The sequence below is a fragment of the Ictalurus punctatus genome, chromosome 26 (assembly GCF_001660625.3).
Source record: "Ictalurus punctatus breed USDA103 chromosome 26, Coco_2.0, whole genome shotgun sequence".
NCBI lineage: Eukaryota > Metazoa > Chordata > Actinopteri > Siluriformes > Ictaluridae > Ictalurus > Ictalurus punctatus.
In genome coordinates, this window is record NC_030441.2 from 1,178,212 (window position 1) to 1,197,973 (window position 19,762).

At 40.6% G+C, this 19,762-nt stretch overlaps 2 protein-coding genes across 5 annotated transcripts in view; both read left to right on the forward strand.

Moving 5' to 3' along the window:
- Window positions 1-1,579: 1,579 nt before the first annotated feature.
- On the forward strand, window positions 1,580-11,557 carry LOC108261671 (interferon-induced protein 44-like). Its single transcript, XM_053676207.1, has 7 exons — window positions 1,580-1,800; window positions 2,768-2,801; window positions 9,605-9,803; window positions 10,027-10,176; window positions 10,380-10,551; window positions 10,883-10,983; window positions 11,204-11,557. The coding sequence occupies exons 1-7, from the start codon at window positions 1,764-1,766 to the stop codon at window positions 11,363-11,365; spliced, it is 855 nt and encodes a 284-aa protein (XP_053532182.1). The 5' UTR covers window positions 1,580-1,763; the 3' UTR covers window positions 11,366-11,557.
- Window positions 11,558-12,893: 1,336 nt separating this feature from the next.
- LOC108262077 (interferon-induced protein 44) overlaps window positions 12,894-19,762 on the forward strand; it is a 168,791-nt gene continuing 161,922 nt past the window's right edge. Inside the window, exons 1-3 of one of the 4 annotated variants that reach the window (XM_053676197.1) lie at window positions 12,986-13,210; window positions 14,106-14,154; window positions 16,816-16,903. Coding sequence is in view for 1 of the 4 variants with exons in the window: in XM_053676189.1 (XP_053532164.1) it covers window positions 13,174-13,210 (37 nt within the window). In the remaining 3 variants the exon portion in view is untranslated. The other 3 variants (XM_053676189.1, XM_053676196.1, XM_053676199.1) reach the window with 3 other exon arrangements.

Here is a 19,762-nt window from a genome sequence, read left to right on the forward strand (position 1 = left end):
AATGTTACAGGGCACTGCGGCGCTGCTTCTAAGTAGTCACATGACTTTGTTTTGGTTCGTTCACTTCCCGGTTGAGTATTGGGTTATGTTTGAGTGTAAAAAAGAGTGGGCCAAAATTTCTCCAAAATGATGTAAGAGACTGATAAACTCCTACAAAAAATATTTACCTCAAGATAAACATGCTTCTACATGTTACTGAATAATAGGGTGTATTTTCACCCCACCTGCTTGTTGAAGGTTGGCTGCTTTTGTTGAGAAAATGACTACACATTGAAATCTGTTGTATACTTTTCTTTTGTCACCTGAAGGTACAGGTTTATAGAAAGTTTATAGAAGTTGGTGAGGACCACAATTGTTATTTCGGCCCTGATAAACAAAAACATCATTCTCTCTGCATGACCGGTATCCCTCAAGTGCTTGAGAAAAGTCTACTTCAGCAAGAAAATTAAGAAAAAGGTTGGTCATATAATACTTTCTGCTTTATTACATAAGTGGGGTTTTTTTTTAATGTCGAATCCCCTTGGGCGGTAACTGTTTCATCCAAAACGTTGATCATCATTACCCAGTTTTCAAGTTGTACCTGTATGCAAAGTACAGAGACCTCAAGGCTTGATTTAAATGATAACATGTAATCCTTTTCCCTTCCTTTTATTCCGCTTTTTCCCCCCATCTGGCAGGTATCCCTCGAAAGGTTGTCCTGAAAGATGTTGATTCAGCGTGCTTATTAGTTAGCAATGATATAAGGACCATCTACAAAAGCAGGCGTGTTAAGGAAAGGCAAGTCCAAAGAAAAGATATTTTTGCACATGTGCACAACAGCTGGTCAGTGTGGGAAACATCTCTGAAGCATATACATATACCTGACAACATTAATCAACAACAATAGCATTAAAAAATGTTTATGTATGTATATTACAATCTTGTAGAGATATTTCCAAAATATCCCCACAAGCTGCAGATTAAGCTGACTCAACTTAATCGAACTATTCACCACAACCGACAAATACTGTATCTAGCCATTTTATCTTGTAATATAAGTGTAAAAATTAATCGTTTAATTTAATCTAGTAAATATGAAAAAAAAAATTGCTAGTCAGAATCCAAATTAAGGACATCATGTGAGAGCCTGTTCAATCTGGTTCCTCTCAATTGTTTCTTGCTGATGTCGTCTCAGGAGGTTTTTCCTTGCCACACTCGCCTCTGGAATTGCTCACTAAGGAATCGACTTAAACTTGAATTTAAATGTAAAGTTCAAAGCCAGATCTCTGTAAAGTTGCTTTGTGACAACGCCCATGACTCTTCAGATAATCTTCAAAGTTGTGCACTGCTGAATTTGAAGGAGATGGACTCTTTAATCAGCATTGTGCGAGAAATAGAGTACTTCAGGAAAATAATAAAATAAGTGTGTATGTGTGTGTGTGTGTGTGTGTGTGTGTGTGTGTGTGTGTGTTTGTGCGAGAGGGGGAGTTAGAGAGAGAGAGAGAGAGAGAGAGAGGGCTGGTTACCAAGTGAAAGTGAAAGCACAGAATGATTCCGTATTTTGTGTAACGGTTATACTGAGCTCAGACTTGGTAGGTACCATTTGACCACTTTTGCTCTAGCAGGGAGAATAATCTCTTTGATCTTTGATTAAGAAGACGTGTTTTAGGTTAGACTGGGTATCAGCCTTGTGATCCATTACTCCATGCTGGATTTATTAAAATTGTGTTGATGTTCTTTACCCTGTGAGGAAGATCAGCTTCAGAGGAAGAAAATCGAACAAAATGGGTGGAAAGAAATCAACACCGACGCCTCCAGAAGGTCAGATCACTTTACTGGAACCATTCAACAGCTGTTCTACAGGATGTTCTAAAAGTCTCCATAATTAACACATTTAAGCAAAGTGTAACTTTACCTGCAAAACATCCTCTACATGATCGATATTTCTTGTAAACACACACAGAGTCGTCTCTTCCGCTGTACTCGCATATACAGACGCAACCTTCCTGTTCCAGGCACCATAAGTGCATTCTTTTGTCAGGTGATCTTAAAGTCTATCTCAAGGAAGAAAAACAACCTATAACTAAGATATTTTGCTAAAAATGTTCATTTCCCCTATGTATGATGACGTTTGAGACACCCTGGTTTACTGTATATTTGTGTGCAGTCTTGCTAAAACATAACACTAGGGGTTGCATAGCGATGCCTCGCTATATCTGTATCGCCATCAGTTTAGCACTGCAGAAATTCCAGATGTGGGCGAATCCTACCACTGCATCACCAAAAAACTCGAAAACACTTGCAAAGATCTTCAGGACTGCAGGGAAAGAAGGGATTTTTAATTTACAAATGATAGTAATGAAAGTACATAAAAACTCCTTAACCGGTACAGTTCTTCAATAGAGTTCATACATGGTCTTAACCAGACCAAGGCCTTGTGGACCTTTTTGTTAATCTTTCTAGGTGATATGACCGAGTAAGCGTGTTGCTTCCAAATTAGTGAGCTATTGACATGTTATAGTTGACAAGTTTTGTTTGGCTCTGCCTGTAATATTTCCTAATGAATTTAGTTGGTTTGATTTCCCAAACTAAAAACGTATAAATAGGCTACAAGTCTAGCTAGAAGTATAAACCACTGCGACCTTGACCAGGTCATTAATAACGAGTTGATGAACATGATCTTTCTCTGTTCCATGAACTTCATACTTGATGTTTTTAGGAGATGGGAGGAAACCCATCAAGACACAGGGAGAACGTTTGAAGTTCTGAATGATTTTTTTATTTACAGACTTTGATAAACCATGGAGAAACGTGGACTGGGAGTAAGTAATTGATTTTTGAGTGTTTTGTTTAGTTTAAATCGGGCTTTATGTTTAATGAATCTACACAAAATATGCCAGAATTCTGAAGTGGAGGAAAAATCTGTATAGTTACAGAAAAAAAAAAGTTGTGATTGCATACAGTACATCATCCTTCTTGGTGTAAACCCCTAAATTAGTTAATGTCAGAAGTTACATAATTGATTTAATGGAGTTGACCTGTGTGCAATTTAAATGTCATGTGATCTCAATATAAATTTGTTCCTGGGAGGCCCAGAGTTTATTATAGAACAAACCATCATGAAGATGGATTTCAGATTCCCCCTAAAAGAGATTCTTACTTGCTATATAATCCCACTTACATGCTTGCCTTATGGTCTTTAGCTTATGCTCAGTAATGAGTACTCCTTCTTACCTTATCAGGTGGAGTTCGGGACCTCTGGGCTTAGAGCCTTCTGTTTAGGAAGCCGGTCTTGTGGAGCAGGAAGAAAATAATAAAAGAAATTTAAATTCGCCTTTGAGTCAATCAGGAGTTGTTGCTAGTTATTTGAAGTATATTCGAATCACCTACGATGAGGCTTCGGTTTACTGGTTCAAAATAACAATATTTAACATAAGCGTCTCATCACTGGGATGATGGTGCGTACAGAAGAGTCTCATCACTCGGATGATAATTGAAAATACTTACATTTACGTAAGTATATACGAACATACAGACAGATTTACAGAAGCATCTCATCACTGGGATGATGGATGCATAAGTTAAGCACACAAAGACAGACATGACCGGTTTACAGCCCCGGGGGGTTTTGAGTGGCACAAGTGCAAAAACACGGCATAAATCTTCACCATGCAAATTCTTGGCAAAAATCTCACAACTTCCATTTGGCTATATACAGTATCTCTCAAAAATGAGTACACCCCTCACATTTTTGTACATATTTGATTATATCTTTTCATGTGACGACACTGAAGAAATGACAGTTTGCTACAATGTAAAGTAGTGAGTGTACAGCTTAATACGTTTGTTTCCATGCCTTGATTCATGTTCTCGTTTCATGCCACGATTCCAGTTTCTCGTTTTCCTGTGAAGACCGCGTTTTCTTTGGTTATTGAGTTACGTGTATAATAAAGACTCGCTCATGCACTTACTTCCTGACTCCCAAGTCCAGTGTCGTTACACTTGTGTAACAGTGTAAATTTGCTGTCCCCTCAAAATAACTCACACAGCCATTAATGTCTAAACCGCTGGCAACAAAAGTGAATACACCCCTAAGTGAAAATGTCCAAATTGGGCCCAATTATTATTTGTTCTTGTGATTTTTGATTGTCGTGTGTGTGTGTGTGACCCTCAGCTTATTTATGATTTTTGAGATGAGCTTTGGCTTTGTTAAGTCTCTCTCTTATTATTTTTTAATTATCATTTTTCTGCAAGTGTGCGTTCCCTTTCAAAGGGAACTTCGACGTTGCATTTAGCATAACAGTATGGGAAAGCCTTGTGCGCGTGACCGGTATCTGAAGCTTGTGTAAATTCATGCCTCTACTTATAGGCCTGCCATGATCAGGTGATGTGGCAATTAAGCGCGTCGCATGATATATATATGGCACCTGTGAACCACGCCGCCAGCCTTATTATCTTCAGCGAGACTGCATGTCTGTTGTTTGTGTGACAAAAATGCTTCATTTCTACTTGATATTTTCTCAAAAATCTCTGAACTTTTCTATCCCTTTTTTAAAGGAAAAGAGAGGTAAGTAATGAGCGAGAATGAGTTCAAGAAGTGTGTAACGTGCTCCTGTTTCAACACGGGGAAAAGTGCACACTTTCTGGGTGAAGTGTTTAGGTGTAGTATGCGATGGCGGCCTCGAGAAGCTGTGCATGGTGACGCTACATTAAGCAGCTCGACTCGCGCTCTTCTCGAAAAAAACGGAAGCTGAAGCGAGTTGGGTTTCAGAGCCTCGCGGATCTGGGCCGGCTGCTGCCGAGGCAGTCAGCTGTCTCAGGTTCGGGGGATCTCTTGGATCCGGAAGAGGAGCCGGAGACGAGCGTTGCTCTATCTTTTGCTCTGTCTTCCGGGTTCGGCTCTCCGCTGGATTTTGGAGTTTGCGTCACGACTCCTCCTCCCGCTATAGAAAGCCAAAAGGGTAATAATTCCTCCCTTACTCCAAGGACTTAGAAGGATGTGTTTAAAAACTGAGAGCAGCATATAAAGAGCTGCTTGAAGTGATTACCTAGTGAAAGTAAATCCCGCACACTGAAGAAACTCCCCTGTCTTCCCGAAATTATGACAAAATCTCAGGCTTCTGGGGGAAAACCACGCATAAGCCATATTCATAACCCCACGATGTTGGATTATTCGGCCATTGTGGGAATGAACGGCATGGCTATTTAGCTATGCCCAAGGTGGAGGAGGTGCTTGTTAGCTACCTCTCTCCACCGACGGAGAGTAATTACGGGGGCCGGTTTGCATCCAAGGTGGCATTGGTAGGCAAGCCTATGCAATAGTAGTCTTGCTTGTGGGTCAAGACAATGACTCTGCAGACAATGACAGGGTTGCAGGCCTACCAAGCAGACCTGCTGAGTGAGCTCGACAGATGGCGTGTTGTCTCAAGCTCACCCGGGCGTCCACGAGTGGAGCCTGGGCTAGCATTAGTGTGAGGGAGACCCAGAAGGCGAGTATGGTAGCCCACCAACCCCCACAGACATCCAGGGGAACCGGGCGGCCACAGTCGCGGTCTGCTGTTAGGCCTGATCTGAGAATGGTCATAAAGGCCAAGCAGGCAAAGAAGAGCGGCCCTGAGGGGCCGTGGAGGGATGTATCTGAGGACATGAGGTTGTTAGGGCAGGTAGCCCCCAGTGCTACTGTAGGGCCTCCCTTACTCAAGGCGGTCCCCAAGTTTTCTGTGTTCTCTGGTCAGCGAGCTGTCACAGGGCAACGAAAATCTGATGGTTCCCTCCAATAGAATGTGGAATAGCTAACGTCACTAAAAGACCATTGGGCAGCGTGCAAGCTACTGCCAAATGTGTCTCCATGGGTTCTGCCTACCATAGAAAGGGTTACCGGGTCCAGTTATAGCTCGACCCCCCCCCCCCCCGCCCCGTTCACAGGTGTGCTCACCACAGCAGTCAGCACAGACCAGAGCCCGACGTTAGCGCGGGAAGTAAGCTCCCTTTTGGACAATGGGGCAATAGAACATGTACCCCGTTCACTCGGGGAGAGAGGTTTACAGCCTTTATTTACACATAGGAATATCGCTAGCTTTATCCCCTCACACCTTCACAAAGTGCATGGATGTCACACTGGCTCCTTTAGGACTCCAGGGCATCTGTGTACCAAACTACCTGGACGACTGGTTAATTCTAGCACGATCCAGGGAGCTGGCAGTTCAACATCGAGATGTTGTTCTCGCCCACATGAAGAGCTTGGGGCTCAGGTTGAATCTCAGAAAAGTATGCTTTCCCCAGTGCAGTGGACAACTTTTCTAGGGGTTATAGGATTCTACTACGACGAGGGCGTTTCTATCCCCAACAGGCGTAGTGTCAATCCTATCAACACTGAGCAAGATAAAGCTGGATCTTGGGAGACTCTTGGGGTGGAGTCCACACATGTGGCCTAGGTCACATCTGTATGCTGCTCCCCCCATCGCTCTGCTCCCACAAGCTCTAGCGAGAGTTCGCCAAGACAGTCTGCTAGTAGCACCCTTTTGGCAACTCAAACATGGCTCTGAGGGATAATATCCCTGCGAGATGGCACTCCTTGGGAGATTCCCATCCGCAGGGATCCACTGTAGACCCAGTGAACTGCGCAATAGCTACAGTCCTGGAGCTCCTACAAGAACATTTCTCAGCGGGGTGGGCTCCTTCTACAATCAGTGTTATGTGGCCGCCATTTCGGCCAGCCACGCCCCTCTTGAGGGAGCCTCTGTGGGGCAACATCCTCTAACTTCGAGGTTCATGCGTGGTGTCAGACGGCTGAGGCCCATCTGCAGGCCGCACATACCTTCCTGGGACCTTCTGTGGTCCTGGAAGGTCTGTCGGGTGCCCCATTCGAGCCCCTAGAGTGGATCTACTGTCTCAAGCCGGAGGGCTGATTTATCACCCTCGGCCAGAACTCGGCAACTGTGGGTCTGGCCCCTGAGGGGCACCAGCTCATAGATTCTGGTCTCACAACTGAGATTGTAGAAGCCATGTTAAATGCTAGAGCACCATCCACAAGGAAATTGTATGCGCTCAAGTGGTGCCTTTTTGTCTGGTGGTGTGAGGAACATCACCTAGACCCAGTGAACTGCACAATAGCTACAGTCCTGGAGTTCTTACAAGAACGTTTTTCAGCAGGTTGGCTCTTTCTACAATCGGGGTTACGTGGCCACCATTTCGGCCAGCCATGCCCCTGTTGATGGAGCCTGTGTGGGGCAACATCCTCTAACTTCGAGGTTCATGCGTGGTGTCAGACGGCTGAGGCTCATCTGCAGGCCATGCATACCTTCCTGGGACCTTGCTGTGATCTTGGAAGGTCTGTCAGGGGCCCCATTTGAGCCCTTAGAGTCAGCCTCTGAGAAGCTTCTGACTCTAAAGTTAGCTCTTTTACTGGCCCTGACATCTCTCAAGCGAGTGGGAGGTCTACAAGCTCTCTCTGTTGCCCCTCCCTGCCTTGACTTTATCCCTGGATAAGCCAAGTCCTTCCTGTATCCTAGGCCGGATTATATTCCTAAAGTGCCTACATTGGCTGCCCACCCTGTGGTGTTGCAGGCTTTCTGCCCTCCTCTGTTCCTCACACTGGAACAAGAGAGGATGCACCTGCCGTGTCCAGTAAGGGCTCTCTGTACTTACGTCCACCGCTCCAACCAGTGGTGTAAGTCGGAGCGGCTACTAGTCTGCTTTGGCAGCGACAGGAAAAGTGATGCTGTGTCAAAGCAGCGCATCTCTACTTGGATAGTGGAAGCAATCTCTATTGCTTACGACACATGGTCTTGCCATGCCTCTGGGCATAAGAGCTCATTCCACTAGGGTGGTTGCCTCCTCGAAGGCTTTGTCCAAAGGGGTATCCTTGCAGGATGTGTGTGCGGCTGCAGGGTGGTCTACGCCTCACACAGTCATTCGTTATTACAACCTGGATATTCATTCCACCCCGGGCTCGAGTGTCTTGCAGTGACCCTCGGGCTTGGGTATTTTTGAACAGGCCGTACCCTCGGTATGACTGAGTGGGTATTCCCGTTCCCATACTATTATGCTAAATGCAACGTCGAAGTTCCCTTTGAAAGGGAACGTCGGGGTTACGCATGTAACCCTGTTCCCTGAGAAGGGAACAAGACGTTGCATAGCACTGTCATACCGGGGCAGGCCTGTGAATTGCGTCTTCGCTTCAGATAATACAGGCTGGCAGCGTGGTTCACAGGTGCCATATATATATCATGTGACACGCTTAATTGCCACGTCACCTGATCATGGCAGGCCTATAAGTAGAGGCATGATTTTACACAAGCTTCAGATACCGGTCAAGCGCACAAGGCGTTCCCATACTGTTATGCTAAATGCAACGTCTCGTTCCCTTCTCAGGGAACAGGGTTACATGCGTAACCCTGACGTTTTGTTTTTAAACCCTGAACTGACATTGACATGCTGTTTCTTGGAAATACAGACATACAGATAAAAGATTCATTTTAAAGAAGGAAATCAACTTAAAGATGCTGAAATATTTTGTAAACACAGTATGGTTCATCAGCTACATTAGTCATTTAAAAATACATGTTTACGTATGTATATCACATTTTTGGAGAAATATTCCCACAAACTGCAGATTAAGATGACTCCAACTTAATCTAACTATTCACCACAACCAAGAAATACTGTAGCTCGCCATTTTATCTTGTAATATTATAAGTGAAAAAAATCATCATTTAATTTACACTAGTAAATATACCATTTTTTTTGCTAGTCAGAATCCAAATTAAGGACATCATGTGAGGAGTGTACTCACTTTTGTGAGATACTGTGTACTCTCTCATCTGTGCAACCTGAGCTCAGTTTGTACAGGAAGCAAGCATACAGCCGTTATACAGGAAGTGATCTCCTAAAGTGGGTATGAGAGCTAAGTCACTCATTCAGCAGTCATGTTATTCAGAGCCTAAATGGTATATTTAAATAGAGTGTATGTTTCTTTCTCTTCTTACATTATATAACACATCTAACACGTTTTAATATTCGCATCTGTTCGTGCATCCATTTACTGGATTCAATCTCACTGTCCAGTTGTTGGGGAGATTTCCAAGAGAGCCGAGGCCCATATCGGGAATGTTCGTGTAGCTCAGCTCTTGGACTCCTGGTAGAGTGTAGCATGCTTTTGGGCAGGTTCTCAGATGGTGCTGCTTTTTCTGTGAGCTCTTTTTCTTCTTTTTCTCTCTCTCTTTTTCTGCTTTCTTGTTCCATACCTCTATGTATGATTAATGCATTTTAGATTATACAGCATAATTAAACCCCATACATGATACTTAACAAGCAAGGATTTGTACAACAAAATCATTCATTCAATCTTTTCTTGTGCCCTTATGGTGACCTTAGGGAATAGCAATTATCATGTTCAATTATTTCAATATTCTTGTACGAATCCCTGATTGGCCTCGAGTTCCTCAGTTAGTCATTGCAGAGACTGCAATACAAAGACCAAAAAAAATCTTATTACGTAGGAAATATTTTAATTCCATTGTGGTACAGCAAGAACTTAATCAGAAATATAGCTATTAGTGTATGGCCTTGCAACGTCATGCTAAGTTCCTATTTTCATAAATGTATTATTTCTTTCTTTCGCTAGTGGGAGAGATCAACTTGAGGCGGATCTGAGAGAACTTACAATCCATCATGCAGAGATCACCCATCTCAGAATCCTTGTTCACGGAGCGGTTGGTGCTGGAAAATCCAGCTTCATCAACTCAGCTAACAGTGTCTTTCAGCACCGTGTAACGGACAGAGCCGGAGAAGCAGCGAGTGCAAGCAAAAGTTATACGAAACAAGTAAATTCGGTTTTCAGTTATAGACGATTCAGTTTAGTTTTCAGAACTAAATTTGTCATCAGTTTATCATAGTGAATTTTCTTCACGTGTACCTATGTTATGGATAATATATTAATAAATGCATTACATTTATATAACATATAATAAATTAAAGGTAGATAAGGTTATAATCAAGACTGAGAGAAAATTGTGTTAAAATATTGTATTGGTTTTGTCTTTGCAGTACAAAAGCTACAGAATCTGGGATGAAAATGACAGCACCTTACCATTTATCTTCAATGATATCATGGGGCTACAAGATACCAGGACATCTGGAATCCACACCGGTGACATCATTAATGCTATGCTGGGCCACGTGAGCGAGAACTGTAAGGTATGGTTAATATGTTATTTAATACAAATACACATTTCATACATACACACTTCCTGCCTGTCCAAATATATTTCTGCCTTTCCAATTATATTCCTGCATGCCCAATATAAATTCCTACCTATATTATTTATTCCTGCTTGTCCAAGTATATTCATGACTGTCAAAGAATATTGTGTAATAAAAAATAATTGTGTATTTTTCAGTTTAATCCTGAGTGTCCTTTACAAGATGGTGCTCCATGGTACGTTAACGCCCCCACTCTGAATGATAAAGTTCACTGTCTGGTGAGCGTTGTATCAGCACAAACTGTCCCTGTCATGTATGACGCTGTCAACGATAGCATTAAGAATGTCCGGGAACAGGCCAGGGACTTTGGTGAGTAACACGAGTAAAACTCTCAGCTTTACTATTAATCATGGCTATCCATTGTCGTTTACATGAGGCAAGTAAAGAATAGTTTTTCATAAACAAGACGTAAAGATAAATCTAATGTAAATATAAGATCTCAGTTTTTAAGGTAAAAATCAAAGTGAAGGGGAAAACTTAAGGAAATTTACTTTAAAGTTTGTATGAGCATATGTGACCAAGCAAAATAAAAACATGCAGGAGTCACCCAATGTCTCCTCATTGGTTTGTATAATCAAGAATATAATATTCAGCATTAATCCTTGGTAGCTGTAAGAAAATCTTTCTCTCTGCATGACAGGTATCCCTCAAGTCCTGATCTTGACACATATTGATGAGTGCTGTCCACTGGTTAAGGAAAACTTGAAAAAAGTCTACTTCAGCAAGAAAATTAAGGAAAAGGTTGGTCATATAATACTTCCTGCTTTATTACATAAGTTGGTTTTTTAAATGTCGAATCCCCTTGGGCGGTAACTGTTTCATCCAAAACGTTGTAAGATCATCATTACCCAGTTTTCACGTTGTGCCTATGGGCAGAGTTTAGCTACAGACCTCAAGGCTTAAATGATAAAATGTAATCCTTTTGTCCTTGGTCTTCTTTACCCCCCCCCCCCCCATTCAGATGTACGAATGCCGCGACAGAGTGGGAATCCCGATGAACTGCATCTTTCCTGTGAAAAACTACCATGAAGAGTCAGACACCAATAATGACACTGACGTCCTGGTTCTGTTGGCCCTGAGGAAAATCCTAAACTCTGCTAATGATTATGTGAGAGAGCTGTAACTCTCGCCTCTCTTTCAGCTTGTAGACTGGTCCAAATAAAAGTTGAACAATACTATATGTTTAGTAAATCATGTAACCTTAGTAATGCTTAGTTGAATTTGAAAAATGTGGTCGTCCTCACATATAAATAAACATGATTTCCTGTTAAACCTGTTACAAATTAAAATAAAGTGTTTGTGTGTGTGTCTTTAAGTCTCTCTTATTATTTTTTTAATTATCATTTTTCTGCAAGTGTGCGTTTTGTTTTAAACCCTGAACTGACATCGTCACAATGTTTCTTGGCAATACAGATAAAAGATTCATTTTAAAGAAAGAAATCAACTTAAATATTCTGAAATATTTTGTAAACACAGTATGGTTCATCAGCCACGTATTAGTCATTCAAAAATACATGTTTACGTATGTATATCACATTTTTGGAGATTTATTCCCAAAAGCTTCAGATTAAGCTGGCTCCGATTTAAACTAACTACTCACCACACACGACAAATACTGTATCTAGCCATTTTATCTTGTAATATTATAAGTGTAAAAATTCATAGTTTAATTTAAACTAGTAAATATACCGTTTTTCTGCTAGTCAGAATCTGAATTAAGGACATCATGTGAGGGGTGTACTCACTTTTGTGAGATACTGTGTACTCTCTCATCTGTGCAACCCGAGCTCAGTTTGTACAGGAAGCAAGCATACAGCCGTTATACAGGAAGTGATCTCCTAAAATGGGTATGAGAGCTAAGTCACTCATTCAGCAGTCATGTTATTCATGTGAGAGCCTTTTCAATCTCGTTCTTCTCGATTGTTTCTTCCTGATGTCGTCTCAGGGGGTTTTCCTTGCCACTTTCACCTCTGAAATTGCTCGCTAAGGGATTGATTTAAAACTTGAATTTAAATGTAAAGTTCAAAGCCAGATCTCTGTAAAGTTGCTTTGTGACAACGCCCATGACTCTTCGGGTAATCTTCAAGGTTGTGCATTGTTGAATTCAAGGGCGTAATTCATTGGGGGTGTCTAACCCATCCTATATTTAGAACATAGTTTTAAGATTACATTTACAGTTTGCATTCACGTGATTTCTGAGTGATAGAAGCTCCCACAGCATGGGGAAATTGCGGGGTGCTGTGGATATCCTGTCTCCATTTCTTACAGACTGAGCTGCTAAAATATATCAATGAACTTGCGTTGAGTATGGGTGCAACCAAGTGTACAATTTTCCTTAACAAACGGAAATATATTAAAAAGTAATAGACAGCAATAAATAGAATAGATGAAGAAAAGACAGATCCGTTGGCAGGGTTCATTAAAGGGGGACATATAGAAAATATTTTGTACTGTATATTTTTTTGGGGGGCAGATTGATTTTTCCTCAACATTGGGAGGAAACGAACCCCCCGCCACAAAGAATGTGTGGTTACGCCCAAGGCTGAATTTGAAGGAGATCGACTATTTAATCAGCATTGTGTGAGGAATAGAGTACCTCAGGAAAATAATAAGCTAAGTGGGTATGTGTGTGTGTGTTTGTGCGAGAGAGAGAGAGAGAGTCAGGGCTGGTTACCAAGTGAAAGTGAAAGCACAGAATGATTCCGTATTTTGTGTAACAGTTATACTCAGACTTGGTAAGTACCATTTTGACCACTTTTGCTCTAGCAGGGAGAATGATCTCTTTGATCTTTGATTAAGAAGAAGACGTGTTTTAGGTTAGACTGGGTATCAGCCTTGTGATCCATTACTCCTTGCTGGATTTATTAAAATTGTGTTGATGTACTTTAGCCTGTGAGGAAGATCAGCTTCAGAGGAAGAAAATCGAACAAAATGGGTGAAGGGAATTCAACACCAAAGCCTCCAGAAGGTCAGATCACTTTGCTGGAACCATTCAACAGCTGTTATACAGGATGTTCTAAAAGTCTCCATAATTAACACTTTTAAGCAAAGTGTAACTTTATCTGCAAAACATCCTCTACATGATCGATATTTCTTGTAAATACACACAGAGTCGTCTCTTCCACTCATGACGAGCTTGTTCTAACACATCTGGAGTTATTTATGTAATCGCATATCCATTCTTAACCTTCCTGATCCAGGCACGAGAATGGTTTCAATACGTTCTTCTTTTGTCAAGGGCGATCTTAAAGTCTATCTCAAGGAAGAAAAAACAACCTATAACTAAGTATGAAAAATTCTGGAAGACATTTTTCTAAAAAAAGTGTTCATCTCCCCTAAGTATGGAGACGTTTGAGACATCCTGGTTTACTGTATATTTGTGTGCAGTCTTGCTAAAACATAACACTAGGGGTTGCATAGCGATGCCTCGCTATATCTGTATCGCCATCAGTTTAGCACTGCAGAAATTCCAGATGTGGCCGAATCCTACCACTGGATCACCAAAAAAAATAAAAAAATAAAATAAATCAAAAAAAGAACTTCAGGGAAAGATTTACATTTAATTTACAAATGACAGCAATGAAAGTAAATAATAACTCCTTAACCGGTACAGTTCTTCACTAGAGTTCATACATGGTCTTAACCAGACCAAGGCCTTGTGGACCTTATTGTTAATCTTTCTATCTGATACAGGCTAGAAGTTTAAACCACCGTGACCTTGACCAGGTCATTAATAACGAGTTGATGTACATGATCATTCTGTGTTTTGTGAACTTCATACTTGATGTTTTTGGAAGTTGGGAGGAAACACTTCAAGACACAGGGAGAACGAGTTAAGTTCTGAATGATCTTTTTATTTACAGACTTTGAAGAATCAGACTTTGATGAACCATGGAGAAAAGTGGACTGGAAGTAAGTAATTGATTTTTGAGTGTTTTGTTTAGTTTAAATCGGGCTTTATATTTAATGAATCTACACAAAATAGGCTGATATTATGGAGGTAAAGTGGAGGGAAAATCTGTATAGTTACAGAAAAAAAATTGTGATTGCATACAATACATCATCCTTCTTGGTGTAAACCCCTAAATTAGTTAAGGTCAGAAGTTACATAATTGGTTTAATGGAGTTGTCCTGTGTGCAATTTAAATGCCATGTGATCTCAATATAAATATGTTCCTGGAAGGCCCAGAGCTTATTATAGAACAAACCATAATGAAGACATATATATATATATATATATATATATATATATATATATATATATATATATATATATATATATATCTCAATACTAAAGTTCTGGAAAAGTATCGCAATCTTCATCCCATGGAGCAACATTAAATATACTGTTAAAAGTGTAAAGGATATGGTACCATCACGACACGTCCCCTCAAGATCAGTGACCAGATAAAGAGGGGATTAGTCAAAGAAAACACAAAGATGCAATACTCAAGAAAGACCCAAGGCTAAGTTGGCTGAACTGGACACTACATAAAGCTGGGTTTTTATGGATGTGTAGTGATACGAAAGCCATTATTGAAAAAAACAATATGAAGTGTAGGAGGCGATGTGGGAAAATGATCTCTGGTCTGATGAGACCAAAACAATTTGTCCTGGTGAAAAGTGCTATGTGTGGTAGAAATCCACCTCTGCTCATCACCTAAGATCCTGTAACTGGTTCACCGGTTGTCCTGGTTCATCATTTTATCCATGTAAAAATTCCACAGTAGAGAAAAGCAATGTGTCTGCTCAAGGTAATGCCTCCTATTATGTCCTGTTACATGTTACATGTGACACCTTGTCCAGTTTAGCAGTATCTTATTATGTAATTTTGATATTTTGTCTTTATTCTTCAGTGAATGGGAATTATTGCATTAATAAACATACAACTATAACAGCTGTGTGTCTGTGTGTCTGTGTGTGTGTGTGTATGTGTGTGTGTGTGTGTGTGTGTGTGTGTGTGTGTGTGTGTGTTTGCAGTATTATACCACCAGCACCAATATGTAGTCATTAAAATCTATTGTAAAAGTCATTGTAGTTTAAAAATGATAGTAAAGGTGCCATTACTGTAAACAGACAATATAGTCAGAATGTTCTAAATTCCATAATTATATGGAATGAACTTCCAACCTCAATACGGACCGCAGGATCCATCACTATCTTCAAAAAGGGCTAAAGACCCACCTCTTCCATGAACTAACCCCTAACTTGATGGATGCACATATATTTGGTACCTGATGCCTCCAAGTCCTTCAGCAGTTCATTTGTTGTCTTAGGGTTTGGTTCAATTTTGGACCAAAGTTTGTTCATCCCTGGGATGTGAGCCTCTTTCCTGAATGCATACAGTTGTTTGGACAGATGTTCGTTGTACCTGTAGTTTTGCTCCTAACGACGAACCAGACTTATGGAGGTTCACGATCGTTTTTTTTCTTAGCGGAGTTGCTTGTATTTCGACCCACTGGAATTGTGAAATAGTGAATTAGAGCTTCTAATTGATTGATTTAAAATGAACTCTGTTGTGAACATTTGTGGTATAATGGGTAGATAAGATTTGGCTGGAAATGACAAAGGAACGGGTCAAGGATGCATGGAGATCTGGGCAGTGATAGGGAGCTAGGGAACTAGGGAGGAAGATGGGGAGCTAGTGAGCGGTTTCAGACACAGCGTTGATTCTTTATTTTAGTTTCAGTTTCGATTTACAGTCAACGCTATTTGTAGTCAGTGGGCGGGGCCAGCGTCTGTAAGACAAAGAACCCGGATGTAATGCAGGAAGGAGAAGCCTAATGCTGTGAAGGTAGAAAAATAAAAAGAGCCATACCGCTATAAACTGCGAGTAAAAATGATTTACGGACCTTAAGAAGTTTTAAAACGTCTCAAAATGGCTAATACATGACCTATTTTACACCGTTTTCCCCACAGAGGACGAGAAGAGATTAGATATGTCGAGACATTTTATTTAGGTTAAAGCAGAGAGAGAGAAGAGAGAGACGTTTTTGTTGATGTTTGTGTTACAGTGAATTCAGATATATTTTGGGGTCTTGGGACCAGTTTCCTTCATCATGCTGCTGTAGGAGACAGAGTAGAAATAGACAGGGTTTTGTTAAATCTGGTGTACTGACATTTCCTCCTACCAGAGCTTACTGCGCATGCGCACATCAGTATTGCGTCATCTTAGTCACGCCCATAATTGTTTTACTACTTGCGCGTGAACATGGAGTCTGATTGAGTGTTTTGCACTGTAAAACCATCCTACCTGTTTATTTTATATTGGTAGGACAACCTCTCCATTGCTCTATCAACGTCTTGTTGTTTTGTTTTGTTTTTTCAAAATTAAAATGCAGTAGTGAATTACACTGTATTTTACAACATGGCATTGAAGCAGCTCTAAGTTTTGAACCTTGAGTTATGTTTCTTAATACAGATCACTGTTCACTTATCAGCATGTGCATAATGTACTCTTAAACTATATTTTAACTATACTGCTACATTAAAAATGCACTATTGTTTTTAATTCTTTAATGAAAATCCACCCTGTATTTAATTGTGTTGTTTTTTCCCATTATTCTTTATCAGGATTTTTCAACCACGATTCAGTTAAATGAATAAAAAATGTGAGGATGGGAGTCCACACCAGCTTATGTACCTCCACCAACTCCACCAGGTAATTCCGATGACCATCCAAGTGCAAGTCCAAAAATTCCTTTCAGTTGATCATATAGGATTTGTGAGAACGTTCATCATTGGTTCCAGGTGTTTGCACGATTTAAGTCAGTGTTATGCACATGGGACAAGGAATTGCAATTACTTATTATTATTATTATTATTATTATTAAATAGAATAAAGCACAGCATACCTTGTTTTCAACAGGCCCACACGTTGAAGCGTTTGCATTTACATGGTTTAGGTTCAAACCCTCATTTCAAACAGTGTACTGTACATGTAGTAGATATCTGTGGGCATATTCAGGGTTAAGTTATGTGTGTGTAGAGACAAGTTAAATCAGAAATCAGACCGTCTCAGTTGCACAATGTTCTGACATTAGACTTAAGCTGCGGTTTCTTAAAAGCTCTCTTGCTAATCTCCTAACCTAGCAAAGCTCAAGAGATCATAATTCACAACAGGAGATTCTCCAATATGACAGATATACTCCAATAGATATACTCCAATATGGGGGGGGGGGGGGGGGGGGGGGGGCATGTCACACGATAGGGAAGGCTTGGGGGGGCTTTAGTTACAAAAAGGTTGAGAACCTCTGCATTACATTATTGGAGTAGTTTACAATTAGCCAAGTATTAATTACTGATTTGTTTTACATTTCTCCTGCAGAAATACAGCAAATAAAATTTTATTTAAAAAAAAAAAGTATTTGCAATTATAAAAAAATTACTCAAGATGATTTAAGGCTGAATACAAATACGGAAATGAATATTTGCACACCGATACAAAACTAATACAACTATGAAATTACACCGTGGCATCGTTTCCTCTTTTGTTAGAGAAAATCTGTTCAGAGTTTTGTTATAGTGTCAAAACTGACTGAAAGGCATTTTTGTGTATATACACATCATAAATATATCAGTACTGTATATTAATCATGACCGTGTAAAGCCGTACGTGACTTTTTTTTTTTTACCTCAAGAATTTTGGAGACACACTTCCTGTGTGACGCTGACCACAATCCATTAAAGAAAGAAAAAAAAAAAAGAAAAAAGATGTCTTTATTTGTCACATTACAAATACGCTGAAATGACAATTTGTACATACGGTGAAATTATTTTCTTGGCATATCCTCGCTCGTTATGAAGTCGGGGTCAGAGTGCAGGGTCAGCCATGATACAGCAACCCTGGAGCAAAGAGGGTCGAGGGCCTTGCTCAACTCAAGGACCCAACAATGGCAGCATGCTGGGGCTTGAACCATCAACCTTCTAATCAGTAACCGTTGAGCCACTACTGACCAACTGATGCCCTTATATGATCCATCCATCCATCTTCTATACCGCTTTATCCTTTTCAGGGTCACGGGGAAACCTGGAGCCTATCCCATGGAGCATCGGGCACAAGGCGGGTACACCCTGGACAGGGTCCCTTATATGATGTCACATGAAATTAAGTGATGTTATTTATATCACAGTTCCTATGCAAGGCCTTTTTAAAATAACTGAAAAGTTTTGATCTTCACTTATCAGGATTGTCCCAATTCACCTGAAGTCACCCTGCACATTACCTTACAGGGCTCAATAACCGTGTTGTATAATTTTTTAACAAAGTTGATCATTAATATTATCCAATGATAGCTAGATGATTATCTATGGCCTTTTGTGTTTGTAAAATGCTTTTACTTTCCATTTGCATTGGAATTGAGGCCAAATGAGAGGCTACATGTCCATGTCCATGTCCATGTCCGTGTCCGTGTGTGTGTGTGTGAATACTGAAGGTATAAAAGTGGGAACTGGGGAAACTGCTCTAACAGTCGACCCAGTCAGAAGCTGTGAGTACATCTTTACAAATCTGTTTGCAAAGCTGTTTGGAATTATTTTTATTTGTATGACTACACTGTTACGGCTCAGTCTAGGTTAGACTGCACAGAGTAACCAGCTCGGGATTCAATGGAATTTGACCTTTAAATAAGGGAAGCCAGGAATAACAACACACTCAGGTTTGTGTTAAAAAGTAGTGGTATATTGTAACACACAAAATTATATACATATTACTGTACAAGGAACCAAACCAGGCGTAACTTCAGGGCGGGCCAAGGCCAAAATAATAGAAAAAAAGAATTCTATTGTTAGGTAGCAATCTTATATTAAAGGAAAATAAATAAAATACAAGGATGCTTCCCTAACTACCTAAGCAAAAAAAAAAAGACAAAAAGGACCCTCTCTCAAAAGAAATGGCAGCCACACCCCTATTGCCGGTGAACCAAGTGAACATATATACAGTGGTGGATAGAATGAACAAAAAGGGTACAGGGACAACCAAACTCAAAGGCAAAAACAAGAACAGCAGTCGGAATATAGCATAAAGCAGCACAATCAAACACAATCTCTAAACACCAACACATGTAACCACCTCCAACATCCCACACCATTCTCACTCCTCTTCCTCTTTAAATATGGTTGTCATCCTGGGAGGCAGGAGAAAGGCAGCCTAGGGCAGGCTGGAAACTCTGGGAGGGAGTTCGACCTGCACACAAAATATGGCACAGCACACAAAAAACTTCCCATTCCAAAGATAGTGGGTTGTAACACACACACACACATATATATTAGTTTAAAAACATCTGATGATCAGGGCCGATTATATCCTGTCAATCAAAAGAGGGCGGGAAAACACATGGATTTCGTGCTGTGTGTAAAGATGTCGTCTCTTGTGTGGAATGATGACAAATCTGCAGTTTGTAAACTCTGCAATGTCTGTCATCTCTGCACTAATAACGGAAGTAAATTTTACGACGGAGGAGTTTCAGTGTCTAGTCGATCCCCGCCCCCCTGAATTAAAAGGCCAGTACACGTTGATAGA

Excerpts from the sequence above, each read along its gene's own strand:
- LOC108261671 (XM_053676207.1), top strand. The coding sequence starts at position 1,764 with ATGGGTGGAAAGAAATCAACACCGACGCCTCCAGAAG. Across the intron at positions 2,802-9,604 it reads TGGAGAAACGTGGACTGGGA|TGGGAGAGATCAACTTGAGG; the intron begins GTAAGTAATTGA and ends TTCTTTCGCTAG. Across the intron at positions 10,984-11,203 it reads GCAAGAAAATTAAGGAAAAG|ATGTACGAATGCCGCGACAG; the intron begins GTTGGTCATATA and ends CCCCCCATTCAG.